Genomic DNA, 22,086 nt, shown 5'->3' on the forward strand with positions numbered 1-22,086 from the left:
AAACCTAGCCGGCGATCTCCCCGCGCGGAAACGACCCTTAAAAATGAGAAATTTAGAAACTCAAGGTAAAAAACAACATTCGGTATTTTAAACCCCCCGCACCAATCACCCAGGCCCAATAAACAATTAAATTAAATACTAGTATTTTCCAAATAAAAAAAACTATATCAAACATCCAACGCAAAAATCACCACCACCACCACCAACCTCACACCTCACACCTCAGCAAACAAAACACTCTATCTAACACACTACTACTACACCTACAAAAACCCAAAATGTCCTCATCATCACTACCCCCAAATCTCATCCCCGACATCTCCGCATTCGTAACAAAATGCATGGCTTCGCACGACCCCTCGCACAACCCCCAACACGTGCACCGCGTCGTGTCACTAGCCAAACAAATTCTAGCGCGCGAAACAGCCCGCGCGGCCTCTTCTACAGTGTACAATGCCGACGTGGTGCACCTCGCCGCGCTGCTGCATGACATCGGGGACCGGAAATATCTCTCCCAGGTTGCGGCCATCTGGAGTCTATTCCGGGCAGCAGTGCCACAGAAGAGGCGGTGGATCCGCAGCGGCTGGTGTACTGTGTGCTGGTGGCGCATGGGGCGGACGAGGCACTGGCGGAGAAGGTGCAGATGATTGTGTCGCATGTGTCGTATACGACGGAGAAGACGAAGCCGGAGGAGGTGAGCAGGTTGATTCGCGATGGGTATCCCGAGTTGGCGATTGTGCAGGATGCGGATCGGTTGGATGCTATCGGGGCGGTGGGCATTGGACGGTGTTTTACTTTCCTGGGGGCCAAAGGGAAGAAATTTTGTCCTGAGGGGATGTGGGTGATGGATAATGCCATTGAGCATTTTGAGGAGAAGTTGGTGAGGCTGGAGAGTATGATGAAGACGGAGACTGGACGTGACATGGCTAGGGTGCGCACGGCGAGGCTGAAGGAGTTTCAGCAGTGGTGGGCGGATGAAATGAACGACGTCGCGTAGGAAGATCGCTTTGTATGTACCACGATAGGAGAGAACGAGGGATGACGGCATGTAATGCAATATAAATTAACCTATAGACATCAAGTCCGAAATCATGCTATCCAGTCTATCAATTCTCAATACACTATTGGGTATGTGACAGGTGACGGTATTATCTGCTGTGAAGGCACGCACAAAGAGAAAAGGAACGTATGGTTCTATCAAACCACCTGCTGCACTCGGTGATAACCATTTGTTGTGCAGGGTAAAACGACTGTGATGCCATAGCCAATGCCACTGAGATGAGTAGGGAGAGACAAGTAAGAAAGAAGACCAACGCCGAAACCGCTGTAATGTCTAAACTAACTGCATGTCATTGCGTTTCAATATACCTCCGAACAAAAAGATTATAATGCAATTAGACCCGATCCCGGGCGAAATCCAAGAAGTCGCAGTCATCTTCAAAGAAGCCATCGTCGCCTCCAGAACCAGCCGAAGGAAACGACGAGCCATGTCTCTTCTTTCTGCGTGTGGTAATCACGACCTCTTCAGGAAGCCCCGTACTGTTGCCAAGACTGATTAGATTCTCCATCTCGCCACCAGAGCCCAGTTGGTGTTCATGCATCTCGTCGTCATCATCATCGCCACCAGCGCTGAATGGGCGCACATGTATTCTGGTCATGGGCAGGTTCTCACCAAATACCCAGTTGCCAGTAGGCAGATTTGATGGTTCGTCCGCATGTCCAATTTCCGGATACACGTAGAGACTAACCCGCTGGTCGGTGTGGAAAGGTTGGTAAGGTGCGTTTGTCTCAATCTCCGCCTGGGAGAGAGGCTGGCATTTAAGTTTGGATACAAGAGACGGCCGTGGATTGGAAGAAGGCAAGGCCAGCGATGCGCGAACGGGGGTCTCCACATTAAATGCGCTAACCGGCATAGGACCGCAGGGCGCCTGCAGAACGGGGGGCAGCCGGAATTCAATCTCCTTGCCTCCTACCACGGATTGGAGCTGCCGATTCTTCTGAGTAGACATAGTACGTCGCACCCTGTAGAGCCGGAAGTGCCCGCTGTCCACCAAGCCTAAAAATACCTGGTCTTTATTCGTAATCCAAGTGACACGAGACGCAGCTGGGCCACGGGCCAGCCCGTGTAAGCGGTTTTCCCCAGCGTGGCGGAGGGTGTTGACTGTCCCAGTGGCTGCTCCCATGGATTTGCTGAGGCCAGCAGCAACTACTTTCCCGCCTCGAACCCCAGCAGACGATGAAAATCCCCCTACTGCAGGTAAAGCCCCACCGGCACTTGCAGTACGACCTCTAACTGCCGCGATTATAGGCTGCGTCTTGCCCCCAACGAGCTTGAACGCCGCTGATAGAGGGTTCACCGGGGTCGCTTTGTCAGACAACTCATCCGTTGATTGGTCCGGCACCGGCGGTTTACTAGATGTTGGGCGAGCCCGTCGGAATGGAGGCCATTGGAAAGCACTTCGCGGTAGATCAAAGACATGTACTGTTCCTTTCCGAGTAATAACTGCCAATCGGTCTCCAGAAGGAGGGCACCAAATCACGTCGACAATGTAGGATTTTGTCAAACGCGTGTACCGTGCGATTTGGCGCACATTGGCACACGTGTTCACGGAATCCTCTGACAAAAATGCCCCGGCTCGACAGTATTTAGCTTGCATGAGATCCCAGACGTGTTGAACGTCTCCGTTCGTGCTCGCCGTAAGTAGCATCAATCCATTAGGCGAAAAGGAGAGGAAGCTACATCCTTCGGGAGGCTGGAACGTGGCAACGGGGTTGAATAGCGCGGCCTTTGTCTCATTGCCGTCTTCAAGCCTTTTCAAGTCCATGATTGAAACAATGTCAGGCTCCGCAGGTGTGTTAGCATGAGTATCTTGGGCATGAGTAGGTGGGAAGGCGCTGTATCCCTGTGGCAAATCTCCCAAGGTGGGAGAGCGCCGCGGTGCAGAAGATTGGAGCTGGTCTTTATTCCAATAATTATTCCACGCTTGAAGCCCCTGGTCACCCATCCATCTTGCGCCTCTCACAATCTCCTGCGTCACCCCTCTTGCTACCTTGTCAAAGAAGCTTGGGCCCTCGCCAATGTCTGTAGCGCACGTTATTGCTGGCCTTGCTGGAGGATTACGATTGTCAAGGCCATAGACTTTGCCCTGGATCAACGACGGAGGAACCGTCCCTGGAAGCGACGCCCTATACGTGGACGACGGCGGGACGATTGCCAGCCATCTTCCCTTTAGCGCAACGATAGGGCTGTCGGTGTTAGCAATTCCAGATGGAGAGTCAGTCCGAGATCCATCAGGATCTGTTGAGCTTGAAGAAGTTGAATAACGCCGGGATTCCCGTGAGCGAATACTCGTCCATGTTTTACCCAAGCACTGGTACCCATTCATGTTGTAGATGAATACCTCACCGCTAGCTCCAGATGCCAAAACTACATAGTTGCCTCCCGCGAAGAGCTTCAAATTTCCGGCGGGGGAAGGTGCAATTGCAGGCAGTCCAGGAATACTCTCAAAGTACGGGGAAGGCTTCATTGTGAATAGAGTCGTGATGTGCTCCCCTGTTCTGAGCGAATATATTTCGACGCGTGTCTGGTAATATCTGGCATCATCTTTCACCGAGCGCCTCTCAGCAGGATGCTGGCGCCCAATGAGCGTAGGAGGCACCTCATTCACTTCCGAACCCACAGAAGAGCCGCGAGTGTCATCGTCAGGTAGTCCACATGGACCATGGATAATGACAGCGACATGTGGTCTGGATGCTGAGCACGAGTCATTGGGTAAATTGCAGGCCAGGATTTTGGCGTCTATCACACGACCATTGAGACCAGCCAGCTTCCCAATTAATCGTGTTTTACGGTCCTCCACTGCGAGGACTTCCAAAGATCCATCAGTGCCCACAACAAGAACACTAGTTCCCATTTTCGACGACTTGGACGAAGGGCTGTAGATCGTGTCAAAGGAACAGAAAGAATATTTTTCACCTGTCGACTGCCTGTTCTGGCCAGACACGAGTGGGAGGTCGATATCAGGTGCTCCATAGAAATGGGCCTGGGGCAAGTGCGGCAACGGAATCGGGTTACTGAATGGGCCACTGACGGAGTGGCTTTTGTGCCTATCTACAGACTGCTGTCGAGATAGGTCACTAGTCAAGTACCCGTTGCCATAGCTCAAAGGCCTTGCCCTGGGAAGAGGCGACGTTGAAGAGGGGTGGCTAAAACCGCCCTTTTCCGGATTTGAGGGGAAGGCAAAGGGAGACCCATTCGCGATTTCGCTGTCACTAACGTCGTTCGGTGGGCTCTTCCCAAATGGGATAGACTTTGCCCAGCTATCGGTACGATACGCTAGATCATTCTCTGGTGAGTCATTAAGGGAGCCAAGTGCATCTAGAACCGGCGAGACTATATTGCTGGGACGTTCAGAAGCCAACGGAGGGTCTGGACATGACGACGGTTCAGCCTGTAGAGGCGGAGAGGCTGGTATCCTGTGCATTTTGGGTATTTCAAGTCAGTGATCTGATGGACCAAGCGGCAAATTCGCGGTGCTCTGTGCTTACAAGTCTTCCGGCGGTGCCTTTGCTGCAGCCTTAGCTGTCTTTGTCTTCCCCTTGGATCCGGCCTTGCCCTTTTTCTTCTTTCCGCTCTGATCATTCTCCGGGGGGGGTTGGTTCAAATCCTCTAGGGGTGGGCTAGGGTCACCGACGGACCGGCTCTGCTGGCGGAATAGATCGTCCGAAGCTGCCGGGGGCATGAAATGGAAGGATTGCCTCGTGGAGGCAAGACGATCTCGATAAGAAAAACCGCTCTCAGGACCCGTGATAAGGTCTGAGAACGGGGGGGTCTCGCGACGTTATCGGTGGCAAAGACTTGTCGCGGAGGTAGGGTATCGGCTGTTGACTATCAACAAACATACCCGTTAGTATGACTCACCCAGCAGTCGAGAGGGCAAAACAATACGTACATGTATGGATATTGAAAAGAAAATTTAGATATATGAATATGAAATGGAAAGCGGCTTCGGTGCGCGTGGGAATAAGGGTTAACAAAGCAACAGCGTATCCAGAGTCAAGATACGCTTGTAGCTTCGGAGATTAGGGCGAGACGGAAGCGCTGCTTATACCGTTCGTCCGAGAATCCGGAGTGGATGTATGGAAGTGGAACACGAGTTACAAAATGTACAAGATGATAGATATACCGGATACAAAGAAGACAGTTTGGTTAAAGAAGTCAGTTGTTGTTTGAGTAAATAGAAAGAGAGGTTGGGGAAGAACATGGAGGGAGAGGGGGAGGGGGTCAGGTCAGGAGTATGGATGACATCCCCATGGGTAGGCTGACTTATCTCCTATCAGTCCCAGATTTAGTTAACCTTAGTGGTGACCGACCACGAATAGACTACTATTAGTTGGGCGGAACTAGATGCGGTCGGCAGGTACGGTACGGTATGGTAAAGCCCGGTAACCTCGGTGAGGTCCCCAGGCCGGCACATGACGAGGATCGGGGGATGATTGGTCCGTTTGAGACGGTGACCGTCAGGGTATGACGCCAGTTTTGGACTGCCTAACGTGCCTTTGTCCATCCGGACCTTGGATCTACGGAATACCGCGCTTGCCTTGCAGTCTGCAAACCAAAAAGATAAGTATGGAGTCATCCGCCCCCCTCCTCTTAGAATGAGAGGAAGGCCCCCCCACTCCTCATTCCCACAGCCACTCGGCACTCAAATGACGATCCATCCACCATGATCCAGGCAAATTATTGGTTTGCCCTGCAGGTCGCATGAGGGGCCCCCCGGACAAACAATGCAAACCACACGCGTTTGAACACGGGTCAGCAGGCGCCACGTGATTTGCCTGAATGATGCAGCCAAAGAGCCCTTACCACTTGGACATGGAAGGGGGCGATGGCAAAGCCACAGTCAACTGGAAGGAAACTTCCTCAGCTTCGAAATTCTTCCGTGGACGATCCGGGTCTAGCCGTCACTGGTACTTCCATATCAACCAAATACTATGAATCATCAGGAATGTTCTGTCCGGTAGGTCCGCACCACATACTAGTACCTACTCGCCGTCATCTGCAAGGTCCCTGATTATCATTGGCACATCATCAAGCGGTGACTGAGGCATGACGGTGGAGGTTTAATTAAATCACATTGGAAGTCCATCCGTCGGGTCCTCACGCTTATATGGGCTACTTTGGGGAGTTACCCCTTTGGGGTTCCCCAACCTCATGTGATATCTTCCAACTTGGATTGACCTATCAGTCCGTCGCCGGTGTCTTTGAATCGCACCACGTGATAGGTTCAAGGAAGATTCCATTGTGAGTATAATAGGGAAGAGCGTGGAAGTTGCATGCATGCATACTCCAGGAATCAAAAGCGATATGACGTGTATTGTTACAATGTATATGACACCTGTTCCGACGCATCTAGGTCCCCCCTGCGCACACACCAAAGTTCGCGCCTATTGCAACTTCTCAAGTCTTCTTCTTCGCTGCCGCAGCCTTGGCCTTGGCCGCCTTCTTCTTGTTGCTGTTGATCATGACGATTCCGATGAATGTACCAACCACAGCCGATCCGAGGAGAGTAAGGATGACAGGGATGCGGATAGCCCATACACGAGGAGGGAAAAGGTCATGGAGGGGGTGGTCCGGGTCGACAAATGGCTATCACCTTGTTAATAAGTGCACGTAAATCCCAAAAGGCATAGACGGGGACTTACCATGAGAAGAGTCCAGGCCGTGTAGTAGAGAAAGATTGCGGTAGCGGCCAAGAGCATGGCGGATCCGACGAGTTGGCCCAGCTAGAAAAAGCGACAATCAGCATATGAAAATATAACGATGCAGACTAGTTTCTTCTTACCATAATGGTGAACAAATCTATAGGGTAGACCTAAGAGAGTAATTGCGAAGAGCTGCTGGCCTGAAAGGTGGGCATGGACAGACCATCCCATCGCATCAACACGAACAGCTTGGCTCCTGAGTGACACGTGACCCGATCCGAACGCTAAGACTTTACCCTTCGCCGCCTCACGTTCTGTCCGACGGAGCTCAACCATCAACATTTTCGCAACTTGACTCAAGAGTCACTCTTCCTTTATTGAGGTCCCAGGGTGATCTGGGGATCTGTACGGAACGATGACAGACCCGGTCGTATTGCAGTCGGCGGTGCGAGTGCCCACACCTCCACCTGGCACATCCTATTCTCCAAAAGCATCGGGCTCACGAAAACGCTCGCCCCCCTCTCGTTCGCCTTCTCCCACTCGTCGCCGGTCGCCTCCAGGTGACTCTATCAAAGAAGATGGCGACGCGCCACGAATTGACCCTGAACGTGCCATTGAGCGAGAACGACAACTTGCGGAGCGTGTCCGCCAACATGAGAAGCAGGAGGCCGCGCGGAAACCGATGACGGAGGAAGAAAAACAGGCTTCAGCCAAAGCAGAATATGAGAAGCTTCTGAATATGCGGTCGGGAGGAACTTATATTCCCCCTGCTCGACTCCGTGCGCTGCAAGCCCAGATCACAGATAAGACGAGCAAAGAATACCAGCGTATGGCATGGGAAGCTTTGAAGAAATCGATCAACGGTCTTATCAACAAAGTCAACGTCTCAAATATCAAATTTATTGTGCCAGAACTTTTCGGCGAAAACTTAGTACGAGGACGCGGGCTGTTTTGCAGGAGCATCATGAAAGCCCAAGCTGCCAGCTTGCCGTTCACGCCAATTTACGCTGCGATGGCGGCTATCGTCAACACCAAACTTCCTCAAGTTGGCGAGCTTCTGCTTAATCGATTGATCGTCCAGTTCCGCAAAGCGTTCAAAAGAAATGACAAGGCAGTCTGTATATCGTCGACGACTTTCATCGCTCATTTGTGCAACCAACAGGTGGTACATGAGATGCTTGCAGCTCAAGTTCTTCTTCTCCTGCTCCACAAACCCACAGATGACAGTGTGGAGATTGCCGTCGGCCTCACAAGGGAAGTCGGACAGCATTTGGAGGAAATGAGCGGTCCTATTGCCCTGGCGGTGTTCGATCAGTTCAGAAACATCCTCCACGAAGCCGATATCGATAAAAGAGTCCAGTACATGATTGAGGTCTTGTTCCAAGTCCGTAAAGACCGTTATAAAGACAACCCGGCGGTCAAGGATGAACTTGATCTGGTAGAGGAAGAAGATCAGATCACACACCGTGTTGGTCTTGACGATGAGATTGAAACTCAAGATACCCTCAATATTTTCAAATACGACCCGCAATGGGAGGAACACGAAGATGCTTACAAGAAACTGAAGGCTGAGATCTTAGGTGAAGGTAGTGATGACGAAGAAGATGAGGACGAGACCGATGAGAGCTCTGACGAAGAAGCCGAAGAAGAGCGGCAGATGGATATCAAAGACCAAAGCAACACGGACCTCGTCAACCTGCGGAGGACCATCTACTTGACTATCATGTCCAGCATTGATTTCGAAGAATGCTGTCATAAACTGATGAAGATCTCACTGCCACCTGGCCTGGAGCCTGAACTTCCGGCGATGATCATTGAGTGTTGTTCTCAAGAAAGAACATACTCCAAGTTCTACGGTTTGATTGGTGAGCGGTTTTCCAAGATCAATCGTCTTTGGTGTGACCTTTTTGAGGCTGCTTTCGCCAAGTACTACGACACGATCCATCGATTCGAGACCAATAAGTTGCGCAATATTGCCCGCTTTTTCGGCCATATGTTCAGCACAGACGCCATCGGCTGGCATGTTATGTCCGTGATCCACCTCAATGAAGAAGAGACCACTTCAAGCAGTCGTATTTTTATCAAGATTCTCTTCCAAGACCTAGGAGAGCACCTTGGTCTCCAGAAGTTGCAGGAGCGCACGAGAGATGAGATACTTCGTCCGAGCTTTGAGGGTCTCTTCCCAACAGATAACCCTCGCAACACCCGCTTTTCTATCAACTATTTCACAAGTATCGGCTTTGGTATTCTGACAGAGGACATGCGTGAATACCTGAAGAACCTCCCCAAGCCGACAGTTCCAGCTCTCCCTGCCCGCGATGCTACTCCAGAGTCAGACGCTGAATCTGTCAGCTCTCGCTCATCTTGCTCCACGTGCACTGGCCCCCGTCACTCGCGCTCGCGCTCGCGCTCCTATTCATACTCCCGTTCGCCTTCGCCGGGCCGAGGCCGCCGCCGCTCGGTCAGTCGGGGCCGGTCTTACTCACGATCCATCTCCGGATCTTCTCGCCGGAGCTATAGCTACACGCCTTCACGCTCCAGGTCGCCAGTGTCGCGAAGTCGCCGGCGCTCTGTTTCTTACAGTCGATCCCGGTCACCCAAAAGGTCGCCGGTCTCTCGTACTTCCCCCAGACGGACTCGCGCTAAGTCTTATGACTCGCGCTCCTCTCGACGTTCACCGTCTCGGTCCGTTACACCCGAGAAACGGGGTTACAGTCGTAGGAACCGAAGCTACTCCAGATCGGTGTCCAGATCTGTTACTCCACCTCGGCGCGAGGCACGAGGCAGGCGCTACTCGTCTGAGTCTTTATCTCCTCCCCGCTCTAAACGCGCATCGTCGCGTTCACCTCGCAAGGCAGCCCCGGCTCGGCGCGCCCGTGATGCTTCAGCGTCACGTTCCCCGAGCCCCGCACGATCGCGACGTGATCAAAGAAGACGCCGGTACTCGGATTCCCGATCACCGTCTCGCTCGCCCCCTCGGCGTAGATCGCCGTCCCGGACTCCTCCTCGTCGGGGCCGCGCCGCTGACTATATCTAATTTAAATGGTGATGGGTTGTTGTAAAAATGACATGAAAATGCCTCTTAAGACGCATACAAAGAATTCCATTATTTGATGTTGACCGCAGGTCATGAGTTATTTGTTAGGACTGGTTAAAAGGCTCGGTTTCTTAGGTGTATTTGTACTACCCTGCGTTTAGGTTCACGATAGCAAAAAAGGCAGTGGAGTCACTGCACATGATCCACATGTTCACCTGGCTTCAGTCGCAAGTCTAGCTTTCTATATAAAACGCAAAACTATAGCAATAGCTTTTCGGGTACAGCATCTATTATATCTAGGGTATCAACTCAACAATCCAACCCATCTTATCTTTTTCACGCAAACTCCCCCAAGGAAATAACAATGTAAACAAATCTACTCGGCGGCCTCCCACAAACACCTTTCGCACAAACACAACCCACCCAATGCGCCTCTAGCCCATTCCCTTCTCTCCTTGACACTCAGTCCAATATCACAGTAATGATTCAAGATCTCCTGGTCAGCCTTGATCCCCTCGTTCCTGGACGGCGTCTGCTCCTCCCCGGTACCAGTCCTCTTCCAAACAGGGCGTTCAGACTCCGTCCTAGCCCGGAAGGTAATCTCACCACCCCACTCCCACCTCACATTCGGATCACAGCAGTGATTCGCAAGACACCAGAGCGGATGCACAGCACAGAGCTCCGGACCACCATCCCAGGTAGAAAGACGACCAGATGCGGTGCCGCGGAATTTAGCATAGAGTGTATTAAGCACCCAGGTATCGTAGCGGGAAAGGGCCTCGTAAGGATCTAGTTCCATTTCCTCGAGGATGCGCATGGGCTGGAGGATATTGAGGTGGAAGGAGAAGGGCAGGGTGGCGGTGGGGTCGTCGGAGCCTGCGGATGAGTCTTCAAGGTCGTGGAAGTCGCCCCAGATGTACTTGATCTCGGGGAGGTCGAGAGGATGCACGTCCTGCGTTGCGGCCATGGCAACTGCCCGGCCCAGGAGGAGGAGGTACAGGTAGTCGGCTTTGTCTTTAGGGTCGGGGATGTCTTTACCGATGGATTCGAGATTCTCCATCAGGCCGCAGAGGGCGCCGTGGTAAGTTTCCTGTGCTTGGTCGTGACATGTTTGGCTGCAGAAGATTGTGTCGTCGCAGTCTGTGCAAGCGACGGGGGGGTTCTCGGATGCCAGGTCAGGTAGTGGGGCGTTGCAGGCGTCGCACAGGTCGTCATGGAGTCTGTTGGTGGCTGTGAGGAGGGAGTTTTCGCGAAGGATGATCTCGCCGGGGGCGATGTCTTCTTTGGCGAAGAGGCCTAGTTGGATAGAGACCTCGCCCTCTGACGAGGTTCCTTCGTCAGTGGTGCCGTGGAGAGCAGGCAGGGCAACAGCCCGCACTTCACATTTGGGCGCAACATCTTTCAGTCTGTCATTGAGCAGCTTGAGTGTCTCGGGGGCCTTTCTGTCCGGCTCGTGCTCGTTCCAGGGGTACAGGACCCTCCGCGCGAAGCCCTGCGCATTCAGAGCACTGGGGTTGATGTTCACTTCCGCGGCTCCATTGTCCTTAACAGAGTCTGGTCGTTGAGAAATGTATACTTTCTGAATTGCACTCAGCTGCTCCTTGAGGGTATCCACAGCTTTACCATCACACTTTTCCATACTTCCAAGCAACGACAAACCACGCATGCAGAATTCAAATGCGTCTCTATAACACCGGCAATTGACCAAGCTCCGAACGAGCAAAGCATATACAGTCCCAATGATTTCGTCATACTCGTCTTGTGTCGTAGCGACATATGAGTCGTCGTCGTCTTCGTCATCTTGAGTTTCCTGCTCCCCCTCCTTTGCAGCCTGAGCTTGAGTATCTATCTTCCGTCGAGCATGGAACTCACATCCATCGGGGTCAACAACAGACTCCAACAGTGAAAGAGCACGGTACGCGTCCGCGGATGCTAAATCCGCAAATCCTAATTGCTCATGGAGTAGTCCTCGTTCGAGGTGAAGATGTGGGTTATGAGGGTCCGCGTAGAGACGGGCGGTTGCTTCCGAGCGTGATTGAAGGATGTCGTTCATCTTTGATATGAAGACTCAAGTATCTAGGATGACTGTGGCTATTTCACTTCTTCTGTTCAAAACGTGGGGTAAAAGTGGGATGAAGGCCAATTGTTGGCTGTATTTAGGTTGAAAGAGATCGCCTCCCTGTCAGATCTGACGGCTTGGCCGGGCTTGTTGCGCAGCACCACGATATTCAAAAATTGATGTATATAGCTGACCAAACCATCGAGGCTTTCTTGTTTCAGTGAAAAATCAATGTATGAAAAGAGAAGAAAAAGAAAAAGAATGCGGGGAGATGTCTATCGCCACGTGATGATAACAGAATTTGCCCTATATTACCCATATTAGGAAGGTCAAGTAGGGGTTATGAAGTTATCTCACCCCAAGGTTCAAACTGGAATAGCAGTCGAAATCAACCCTGTAAGACAGCTGGATCCTCTGGAGAAGACTCACTCGCTCTAATTTCGAGTTGTGCAGCAATTATGATAGTCTTTCTTAGACTGTATAGCTCGTCAATTTGGTTTATTGCGGGTCTCGTATAGGTCTCCCCTCACGTTCGTTTCTCAGACAGAGTGAGGCTATCGATCATAGAGATATTCGATTTGGTAATTTGAGTCATAAAAGCCTTGCTAGAGTATGCATTAGTACCATCGGGTCATGGCCAACTGTTGATGAGACATGGTGATTTGTTTATCAGGCAAAGTCGCTTTTCCGGCCTACGTGATAAAGGCTCAATGAGAGACCATCTGGTCAGGACATGCATTCTTTGCCATGTATTTGAATCAATGTCTATACTCGGCCAAACAAAAACTTCGTCATGACCTCTGGTGAATAAGTTGTCCGTAATAAGCCCGAAAAGGCTGGTTTGTTGATTCATCATTATAATATATATCTTGACCGGCTATCTGCTAGTACATTGATTTTGTAGTTCGATATCACGACCCACGTACTCGATACTTCTATGAGGTGTTTGATCAACTTTCGAGAACTAGCAATAGTTTCATAGATTGAGTAAGCAAAGTATATAAAATGACATGCGAATGTATATCTACAAAGCAGACTATTATCCACCGAGCTCCTTCAGCCATATGAAATAACAAACAACAACCTACCCACTAGAATCATCAACAACACGAAATGTCAAACAATTCAACTCAGTCCCGACCCTACTCAGCTGCGCATTAACCTCATCAACCAAAAGACACAATCTATCATTCGGCGACCCCATGATAGCCACTTCCTTCGACTTCGCGCTATACCCACTCCTCCAACCCGCAATCCACGTATCCAGCGCACGCTGCCCAGGGTTCCCGGGGCTATCCGCTGGATAGTTCGAAAACGGCTCATGGGTTCGAAAGAGATACAGCTTCGCATCCGCGAAGCTGAGATGTATCACTCTACTGGCCAGGTACTTTGAGACGAGCAGTCCAATCATGCTCTCAATATCTGCCGTCACGCCGAGGGCTCTGGTTGGGTCAAATATGGAATAGCAGACACGGGGACGCACGGTGATCTTGCCGCAGTTTGTGCAGAGGTCTATCTTGGGTAGTTCTGTTGTTTGGAATCGCATGTCGATGGTCTCCATTGGCGATGTGAAAGGATTGGCGAATTTGATGTCGCCTGGTCGGAGGGTTTCAGTAACTTGACCGTTCCGCAGTATGAGCCTTCGTGGCCTGGGGGGACGTGTTTGAATGGCCATCGATATAGCCAGCATGGGAAGGCTATGATGTAGATGATATCTGGAGTAGAATGTATTTAGAAATGGGAGGGTAGATGTAGGAGGTCACTGACCGCAGCAGTAAGACCAGAATTTTGCACCGCTACCGGTTATCGCCATCTGTAGGACTCCTGTGCAGTGGTGATATATAACTCTCTGTGTTAATTTGGCTTGCTAGATTGTAGATAGTTCGCGGTAGCAGTTTACGACTGCTTCTTTTTTAAGGTATACTTGTATATTTTCTCGCAGGACCTTGGAAAATAGTTGGCTACTTATAGCTAGGTGGTATGCGCCTTGTTCTTTTCTTTTCCTTTTTTTTTCCCTTCTGAATTCTATTTGTTTTCAATCCCTGTGGTCGCTTACGGTGGGAGACCTTTAGTGTATGCTGGAAACAGTGGAAAGGATTCATTATGGGTAGTGGGGTGACTGGAATACACCAACACGAATGGCTCAACCTTACTTACACAAACTAAGGAATCTGACATCTAACCGACTTAATATGATCGATGGTTCGAGTTCTTGGTGGGACACAGGTGAAAAACTGATTCTATGGTGCATAAATCGCACTGGAACCGCTGAACCATGTGTCAGTCCACCTCTTGCAATGGGAATGGTCTCTCCATGTAGACTCAGATAGTCTAACGTCAGACATAGAACTCAGCCATTTACAATTTCAGTGGTCTAGACTGTCATGAAGCAAGTCATGTAAGCATCAGGGGCCCTTTTATCACTTCAATGGCAAGTAACCGGGGTTACATATTAGAAAGCGCTCAACTTCCAGGAAGCCTATTCTCCGTATGATCAACTGGGACAGCGATACATCATACCAGCATCTTCTTGCCCACTGTATCGGAACGCATGAGATATATATATATATCATGGCGCCAGTTAAATGTACTGAAAACTGCGACACCAACTTCACAGAAGGAGATGCCATTACCGGTAATCTCTTAGGAGGCATCACACCGTCAGTTCCTGAGCTAGTTCATACAGACTGCCTTCTCCAGACTAACCCTCAAATAGCTTCTTCGCACTCCTTGGACAAGATTTCACATATCGCTATTTATCCCAATCGGTCAGCGTCTGCGATTGGGTGGTATTCTCAATGGTCCCAACGGGGGTGCCGTTTGCCCTTAAGGCAATCATCAGAGTTTCCAAACCCAATAAATTTCTGAGAGGTCTTGCTGTCTACCCTCCAGAGGAACGCGATGTGATAGAAAAAGAGCTACTCTCATCGACATCCGAAGAAGTCTGTGAGATCTGGAACGGCCACGGCGTCGAAAGGAAACTTCTACCATCGTCCGAATCAGCACCCGTGGAAGAGTGGATATACGATGGAAACCTCCAGCCCACGTCTCGCGCACTGGTCAGAAAAGGTGATTCCATATTCTCTGATGCTGCTCTTCCTGTATACTAATCTGGAGCAGCAAGCAGGACTATCAGGGCCGAACCACCCTGGTCTGGAAAACCCGAAACAGAATTATCGCCGAATCTTTCACTGAACCTCGGGCCGTATAACAGGGCCCGGAAGCTGCTTTTTCTCACAATTATTGGGATACTCCTGCAAAGCAGTGTTGTAGTGGTATCTGCCCTAACGGCTTTCTATAATCCAGTGAGGGTCAGGTACTTTATCACAGCGACACGAGCTGTGCGTATCATATCATTCACTTTTGTGTCCGCAGGGACCACGCTCCTGTGTCTTGGACTTGCCTACACAGCCAAAGTCATCGATACATCGGAGCATGTCACAATCTGGAACCCTCGCAAGCAAAACACACTCGCTATCTGGATCCAGCAAAAGAACACAGCCCTGAAAACAGAAGCATATGTTATTGGGAAGATCATAAAGAAAGAGCTTGTCTGGGCACATCGGCCTCTCAGCTCTTGTCCATCAACCGCCATTGCATGTCCGGTAGCAGTCGCTATTATTGTCGGGTTCCTCCTGCAAAGTATCGGCCTGTCCATCATGCACTGGCCGGTGCAGGTTCTGCAGCTAGTTGCGATGACGGTGATGTTCCTAGGTCGATGTTATGCTCGCAAACTAGACTCACCAGACTTTGTTGTGAAACTCGACCACAGAATCTCGGAGGAAGACTTGAGTGAGCTGGCCAGAAGCAAAAGAAGGCAATTGCTGAATCATTAATAGCGTAACCTTGTCTCCTTACTTTCTTTTCTTTCTTTCTTTCTTTCTTTCTTTCTTTCTTTTTTTTTTAAAAAAAAAAAAGGTCTAGCATGTTATTATCCCTTAACTTAAAAAAACGCTGTCCAAAGTCCATAACTAAGCGGTATAAGACAAAAGACCCCAAACCAGATGGAGTCTCTGTATACATTAGGCCCTACCAGACGCTGTATGAGTTCCATATAGTAGTTATATATATATATTGGATCTCAGGGGCGCAATGTTGAACCTTGCTACCCATTGGCATCTTTGTCGAACTTCAAGTGTAATTGGAGTATACCAGAGATAACTTGGACCGGGTAGATGGACCAAAACCAAGGGTTCATCCAAGGAAATGAAATATTGCTTCAGTGACAGGGGTCTTATATTATACAAGGGCCCTAACTGAGGAATTTTCTTTTTCAAAAGACCATGTTAGCCCCGCTGAAATTCTGAACTCGGTCATACATACTAGGGCCACACTAGCTGCAGCAGCAGCAGTGGATCCACGCTTGCCTCATTCCAGCATATCCCTGTGAGGATACATCTCTAGATCTTGTAAGCAAAGTGAATGCACAGCGAGCCTGTGCATATGTTTGTGCGTCCTTCCCTGCTAGTAAACCGACCAGGGGTATAGAGAGCCGGCCGTATACCCTTGCTATTAACAGCGAACCTGGCAAGTCTCCCCTGCAATCTCCTCACATCTTACCATAGTGGAGACCCAGTTGCCTTTTTACTTGCTTGGGGCATGGGTCTTATATTCCTGATGTAACCCCATGTCAGCTAGTTGCGCCGGCCAAGGTGGCTCGACCGCTGTCATGAACCCACGCATTGAACTGCTAGTTCATAGAGAGTGTCTTACGTACTTTTGGTCTCTGGGATCCACTAAAGTAATCATAGCATCGAGATTGGCGGAGTGACAGAATGAAAGAACATCCTCACAAGTCCTGTGGCAGGGTCGGCTTGAACCATCCATGGGTAGAGAGTAAACCAGACTAGGCCTCTACAGAAATACGGCATATAGCCCACAAAAGTGGTCAGTGTCCCAGTAAAGGTCTATCAAATTAAAAATACTAATAGAGAAAGGAATGCCCAATTTCCGCGCACGAACTGTGCCACTTTGGTATAAAAGTGCCTTTTTAAGGTATCGAATTTTTCACATCATCTAGGATCATATTGTTAGCTATATGTGATGAATCTATTGGGGCTTTTATTCCCTCTTTCTACTGGGGGGATGCTGGCGAGGGTGTAAACTTACGTTGCAATTCTCATCCACGACAATCCCTTGTCCTCCACCATGTCTGATGCTTACGGCAATCCGGGAAAGCATCTCTCTCTATAATTGCATGGTCAGAATTTATTGGCGGGTCCGACATTTGCTGAAATGTCAACTAAGCAGCGGGTTGAACTAGACTTACCGTGAGGGATGCATCGGCCATACCGCCTTGACGTTCGACATCATTCTGACTCATTATCTGGTAGCTATCGTGCATGCGCTTGCAGCTCTTGAGCCCACCGATGTTTGAGACACTCGGACTTAGCACATTGGCTGGGTTCTCGGGGTTCAGAATGTTGATGCCGCGGCGAGCGTTCTCCTGTGCATTTCTATCGGCTGAGAAGATTTTGACAGTGCTGTCTATTCCAGAAGCCGCAATGGTCGGTTCGTATGGATGGCCTGAGGGCAAATTGTCAGTGGAAAAAGGCTCGATTAAGCAGACGATAGCCAGATTCACCTTGTATAACGTTGACAACTTCACTATCACCTTCCAGAATATTGACCAAGTCACACGTCTTCCGGTCCCAAATGAACAGATGCCCCATGTCGCTGCCGCTCACCACGTATTCGTCATTCAAGCCAAAGAAATTGACATCTTTGACAGTTTTAACATTGCAATGCCCGCGGTAGACTTTGGTATGTGAGGAGCACGGCACGTCGAGTCCCGCATCCTCTCTTCGGGATGCTCGTAAGCCGTTGAGGCGGAGCATACGCTCTTCAGGCTCAAGCATTTCATCGCTGTCATAACCGTCTTCGGAGCTATTATCGATATCAAACCCGTCATCGTCATTATCGTCGTCACTGCTATCCTCCTCATCTTCATCGTCATCCTCCTCCTCCTCCTCCACAGCCACATCAGATCCACTCTCATCATGACCAGAATCACTCTCGTCACTATCAGAATCAGAATCATTGGCGTGCTGTTCGAAGAAGCTGTTGTCACTTGTCTCGGTATCAGCATCAGTAGATGGAGTGGGAATAACCTGGGATACAGACCCAGAAGTAGCCTCGGGTCCTCCGCCGCCCGAAATCAAGGCTTCTTCGGTAGAATTCATGGCAGACAACATGTGAAGGTGCTCGAAGATCTGATACTCTTCAAAATCGGGTTGTATGTCCGCTTGCGACCTCTCTGGGCCTGTTTCGCCTTCGGGTTCAGATTCGTCTTCTATTATTGTACGCAACCCGCCGAAGGCGCGGTTGGTAAATGAGTAATTCACCCCCGAACCTGCCTCAATTAAAATACCACGAGCGACCTTTAAGCCCCAAAACCGCCGTACAGCTGTTCGATCAAGGGAGCGGATATGGGAGGTATCAGAATGCCCGTCACCATCATGAATTCTCGCAGCAGCGTTCTCTAGGTCTTCGAGTGGGAGTTTCACAACGCTTGCAAAAGCCGTCACGGCTGCGCGTTGGTTCGGGAAGAGTACACGTGTGCTATCGTGTTCGAACCTCGAGGCATCAACGTTCACGACAGGCGTGTCGCCCGCGAGTCTCTGGAGATAAGGGACAAGCTCTGATTCAATGGCACTGTCATCAGCTTCATCAGACAACGGATACCGTGACACACTCCGCCGATGTTCGTTACTACTCTTGAAACCTGAAATGAGAGCCTCTCTACCTCCTTCCAAAAACAGCAGAATGGCCTTTAGGAAATCATAGCCGAACTGAGCCTCTTCAGGGATAGTATTGCCCTCTCCGGGTGCGGGCATGATTTGCATAAACGGCACGCCATGGGGGAAGTCTCCGCGGGGCTCGCCTCCCAGGACGCGGGCTAACGTTCCTGCAGCTTGGACAAATCTCCAGGATGTCTCCCTGTTTCGACGAAGAGCCTGCTGGAACCTGACCACATCAGAAGAAGGATTGAGCGGGTATCCCCACGTTCGCATAACTTCCTCCATCTTTGGGAGATATTCCGAAGCCAGTGTCAGCGCCGTTGAAAATGAATCAAGATAAAGGGTCTGATCTGGCTGGCTTGATGATTCGCCTGCCTCTCGTACGGTAGCCTCTAGGGAGAACAAAGCCTTGCGGAGCTTAACTAGAGCTCTGGCAATACGCATGCTGAGTCTTTGCGCTTCGTTCAAAACAGGATACCTTGCCTGCTTCCTTGCACGCCTTGACGCACCAGAAGTAGGCGCTGAGACCGCTGATAGCGGAACATCCCCCGTTTCGCCATTCCCATACCGTGCGCGAATCATTGGTTCGTCGTCGTCTGGATGTTCGTGGGACCGCCGGCGAGACTGATGCCGATTACCACTAAACTCAGAAGATGATATCGAAGCGCCATTTCGACGCTTGCGCTTTCTATTCTTTGAGCTCCGTCGTTTACGCGGAGACTGGGTTTCCTGTGTGGACCTTTGGCATGCTGATTCGGCTTCTCTGGCATCGGGGCTTTGAATTAGATCAAAACTGTAAATGTGATCGCCCGACCAGCTAACCACCATCTCGTTCGGGTTGACATCACTAATCTTACAGGCTGTGATATGTCCGTTGTCCCGCGGTTTCATCCGGCGCTTGCCATTGGGTGCGAATCTTCGAACACATCTTGTCGCTTGACTCATTAATTCGTCCTCGCGATCACTGCCGATCCGAGGAGAGCCGCCCGGGTCCCCTCTCTCCCCGAGCAAATCTCGGCCCAACATACGCCTATCGTGGAGAAAACAATGAAGATGAGCGCCGCCCAGCGCAATGTAATGGGGCTGAGTAGGCGAGCACGATATGGTGTTGAGATCCAGATGGTGCCGTTTGTAGGATATCAGCGGTGGAGGAACATTCGAATCATCGTGCACCACCCCCGGCCGATAGGCATGGGGCCTTGACCACCTAACGGCTTAGGATACGCGGAGGAAGGCTGACGGAGATCCCATTGTCGTACCTCACCATCCTCGGAGCACGTAAGGAATAGATACGGGGACGACTCAGTGACAATACGCTTAACACGATCCGCATGGCTACGATAGACACGGCTATTGGTATTCTCTGCAGTCAGGAACCGGGTATTTGTGAAAAAATTGTTGAATCGCCGACTTCGGGCGGAGGCAGTAAATGCAGACGTAGCCTCAAGATTACCATTACTGCTAGAGTATTCGATGTCAAAGACCCGAACCTGATGGTCACCAGCGCATGTTACCAGGGTACGATCATTTGAGTGTGGCATGAACTTGACGGAGAATATGTTCGCCTTATGGCCAGTATGGAGAGTGGTATTTAGGGAAAAGGGCGCTGATGACGACTCGGGTTGGTAGGAGTAGATATTCACGTAATGGTCGTCAGATCCTGAGGCGAGAAGTTGGCCAGATCGCGACCAACTGCACGATACTGTCAGACGTGGAACAGACGCAGGAACCAGAAAAGAAAAGAAAAGAAGAACGTGACACCACCGATTGAGAGTTAGCTTCAAACGTACCATAATGCATTCACACAGCCTGTATGTCCACCCAACTCGTTAACGATGTCTAGATCGTCTACCCATTCTTTAGATCCATAGATCCCGCGAATACTGGCAAGGCGCGACGGCTCGCCTATTTCCCGGCGCCAGAGGCGGTCATACGATGAGTCCTTCATTATGGCGGCGATAGTCAAGCGACAGTCGGTGTTCAATATGCTTGCGTTTGGATCATTGCGCGCGACAAATTTCGGACGGCAACAGCTGCTACGGTGACGTCAGCGTCTGGTTTGGCACGAAGCCGCGGTGCGACGCTCAGTATGTTGCGTCCCGGAATGCGATATCGAGAGTAAGTCGTCACGAACCGGAAGTCAATGTCGTCAGAAGAAGGCTAGACGATGTCAAGTGCTTGATAGTAAATGAGGAATTGGCGATGAGATCGATTGGTAGAGTAGGTAAGGGACGCGAAGAGGGTAAGTGAAAGGAGGAATTTCCATTTAATGGCCGCGCGAGATGATAGTAGACTGCATCAGATGAAGTTGCAACAGAGTAGGATGGTCAGTGGGGAAAGAAGCTAATTCCGGTGTTGGACCTGGCGCTAGGTGGAGAGAGAAAGAGAAAAGTAAGAGGCGATGGAGTGTCATAGATGATATGTGCCGGACAAGCAAGAGGGGAAAAAAGAAAAGCTCCACAGTTCCAGAACCACCGTTTGGGCAGGTTGGTCGAGGCTAGATTGAATCGGCGAGGATATGGAACGGTCCCAGGGCCCTTAGTCAGTGAGAGCGTCTCAACCCTGGGCGAGCATCCAATGAAGAACCTGTCGAGAGGACTTGGAGAGTAGAGTAGTGTTCAATCGGGCAGTTCTAGCTTGTCCACACTACATCGGGTTGAAGTCATTGAAAGATTAGTGTTTGGTTCGCCATGGGGACGCCAAGCCTTCCTTAATCTGGACCAGCTTCAGTTGTATCGAGAAGGTAAAAAAGAAAAGAAAAAGCAAAATCAAAAGTCCTTTTCACCGGTGGGCTCATTCCATGGGTTCTTTTTATATCTCTCGGGAACATTTAGTACTGACAGTTCCCACTCAAGGGAATTCCTGCAGCTAAGGTGGGTAGTGACAGTTGATGTACGGAATTACCGATTTTCAGGTCCGGCCGAGAGTCGGATACAAGTACGTTACACTTGAACAGTGGATTGTCGTCGACTAATGACGACAACGAAATCATCTTCCAAAAAACGCCTTAGTCATCATTTATGAGACAAGCTAAAGCCCAGGACGTACATAGGAATCTTTCTCTAACCGCAGTGGAGTGGAACGAAGTTATCGGGCGCACTAATTAATCATCTTTTCATTATGTTTCATAAGTCATAGAAAGCATCCTACGAGTCAAAATAGGGTCATGGTCATGGTCATGGTCACGTTCCTGGTCAATAATCATTACGTGCCGAAGGAACTTCCACTTTTGGTCGCCGAGCAGGATCCCAGGCTGCCTATCATCTCGAGCGTAGTATTTCCGTCCCAGTGTGCATCCGTGACTGGTTAGAAATGGTGGGAATATCAAGACTGGTTCCAAGAGCCCGACACCCCCGATGCTGGCAGGCCGGGATTGAAAACCAGGGGGGGAGAAAAAAAAAAAAAGAAAGAAAGAGATATCGTGAACTTCCCACAACACCGACGATGCCGCCGGGGGAATCCAAGAATAACAAGCCGTATTATGTCGACTGTCAACTGTACGTATCATTCAATGAGGTTCGCGTGCAAGGGTCAATGCGGGTTAG

The 22,086-nt window shown here is 50.3% G+C and overlaps 8 protein-coding genes across 8 annotated transcripts; 3 read left to right on the top strand and 5 right to left on the bottom strand.

The window, feature by feature from the left end:
* Positions 1–278: 278 nt before the first annotated feature.
* ABOM_006487 (HD domain-containing protein) lies at positions 279–997 on the top strand (the record flags this gene model as incomplete). Its single annotated transcript, XM_022533616.1, has 2 exons — positions 279–518; positions 581–997. 2 exons carry the CDS (start codon positions 279–281, stop codon positions 995–997), a joined length of 657 nt encoding a protein of 218 aa, XP_022389281.1.
* A 397-nt stretch (positions 998–1,394) lies between these two features.
* Positions 1,395–4,742, bottom strand: ABOM_006488 (uncharacterized protein; the record flags this gene model as incomplete). Its single annotated transcript, XM_022533617.1, has 2 exons — positions 1,395–4,476; positions 4,549–4,742. The coding sequence occupies 2 exons, from the start codon at positions 4,740–4,742 to the stop codon at positions 1,395–1,397; spliced, it is 3,276 nt and encodes a 1,091-aa protein (XP_022389274.1).
* Positions 4,743–6,460: 1,718 nt separating this feature from the next.
* ABOM_006489 (dolichol phosphate-mannose biosynthesis regulatory protein) lies at positions 6,461–7,047 on the bottom strand (the record flags this gene model as incomplete). Its single annotated transcript, XM_022533618.1, has 5 exons — positions 6,461–6,649; positions 6,706–6,786; positions 6,846–6,862; positions 6,929–6,961; positions 7,017–7,047. 5 exons carry the CDS (start codon positions 7,045–7,047, stop codon positions 6,461–6,463), a joined length of 351 nt encoding a protein of 116 aa, XP_022389273.1.
* Positions 7,048–7,120: 73 nt separating this feature from the next.
* ABOM_006490 (pre-mRNA-splicing factor cwc22) lies at positions 7,121–9,351 on the top strand (the record flags this gene model as incomplete). Its single annotated transcript, XM_022533619.1, has 2 exons — positions 7,121–9,166; positions 9,226–9,351. 2 exons carry the CDS (start codon positions 7,121–7,123, stop codon positions 9,349–9,351), a joined length of 2,172 nt encoding a protein of 723 aa, XP_022389244.1.
* Positions 9,352–10,118: 767 nt separating this feature from the next.
* Positions 10,119–11,795, bottom strand: ABOM_006491 (putative MYND domain protein; the record flags this gene model as incomplete). The annotated part of the gene is made up of 1 exon (XM_022533620.1): positions 10,119–11,795. One exon carries the CDS (start codon positions 11,793–11,795, stop codon positions 10,119–10,121), a length of 1,677 nt encoding a protein of 558 aa, XP_022389245.1.
* A 2,577-nt stretch (positions 11,796–14,372) lies between these two features.
* ABOM_006492 (uncharacterized protein) lies at positions 14,373–15,637 on the top strand (the record flags this gene model as incomplete). The annotated part of the gene is made up of 3 exons (XM_022533621.1): positions 14,373–14,461; positions 14,518–14,870; positions 14,922–15,637. The coding sequence occupies 3 exons, from the start codon at positions 14,373–14,375 to the stop codon at positions 15,635–15,637; spliced, it is 1,158 nt and encodes a 385-aa protein (XP_022389242.1).
* A 1,171-nt stretch (positions 15,638–16,808) lies between these two features.
* On the bottom strand, positions 16,809–19,567 carry ABOM_006493 (WD repeat-containing protein; the record flags this gene model as incomplete). Its single annotated transcript, XM_022533622.1, has 4 exons — positions 16,809–16,817; positions 16,911–16,988; positions 17,071–17,327; positions 17,386–19,567. The coding sequence occupies 4 exons, from the start codon at positions 19,565–19,567 to the stop codon at positions 16,809–16,811; spliced, it is 2,526 nt and encodes an 841-aa protein (XP_022389243.1).
* Positions 19,568–19,680: 113 nt separating this feature from the next.
* On the bottom strand, positions 19,681–20,489 carry ABOM_006494 (wd and tetratricopeptide repeat protein; the record flags this gene model as incomplete). Its single annotated transcript, XM_022533623.1, has 2 exons — positions 19,681–20,233; positions 20,332–20,489. 2 exons carry the CDS (start codon positions 20,487–20,489, stop codon positions 19,681–19,683), a joined length of 711 nt encoding a protein of 236 aa, XP_022389240.1.
* Positions 20,490–22,086: the final 1,597 nt, after the last annotated feature.

This window comes from Aspergillus bombycis, assembly GCF_001792695.1.
Source record: "Aspergillus bombycis strain NRRL26010 chromosome Unknown contig00041, whole genome shotgun sequence".
In the NCBI taxonomy this organism is placed as follows: domain Eukaryota; kingdom Fungi; phylum Ascomycota; class Eurotiomycetes; order Eurotiales; family Aspergillaceae; genus Aspergillus; species Aspergillus bombycis.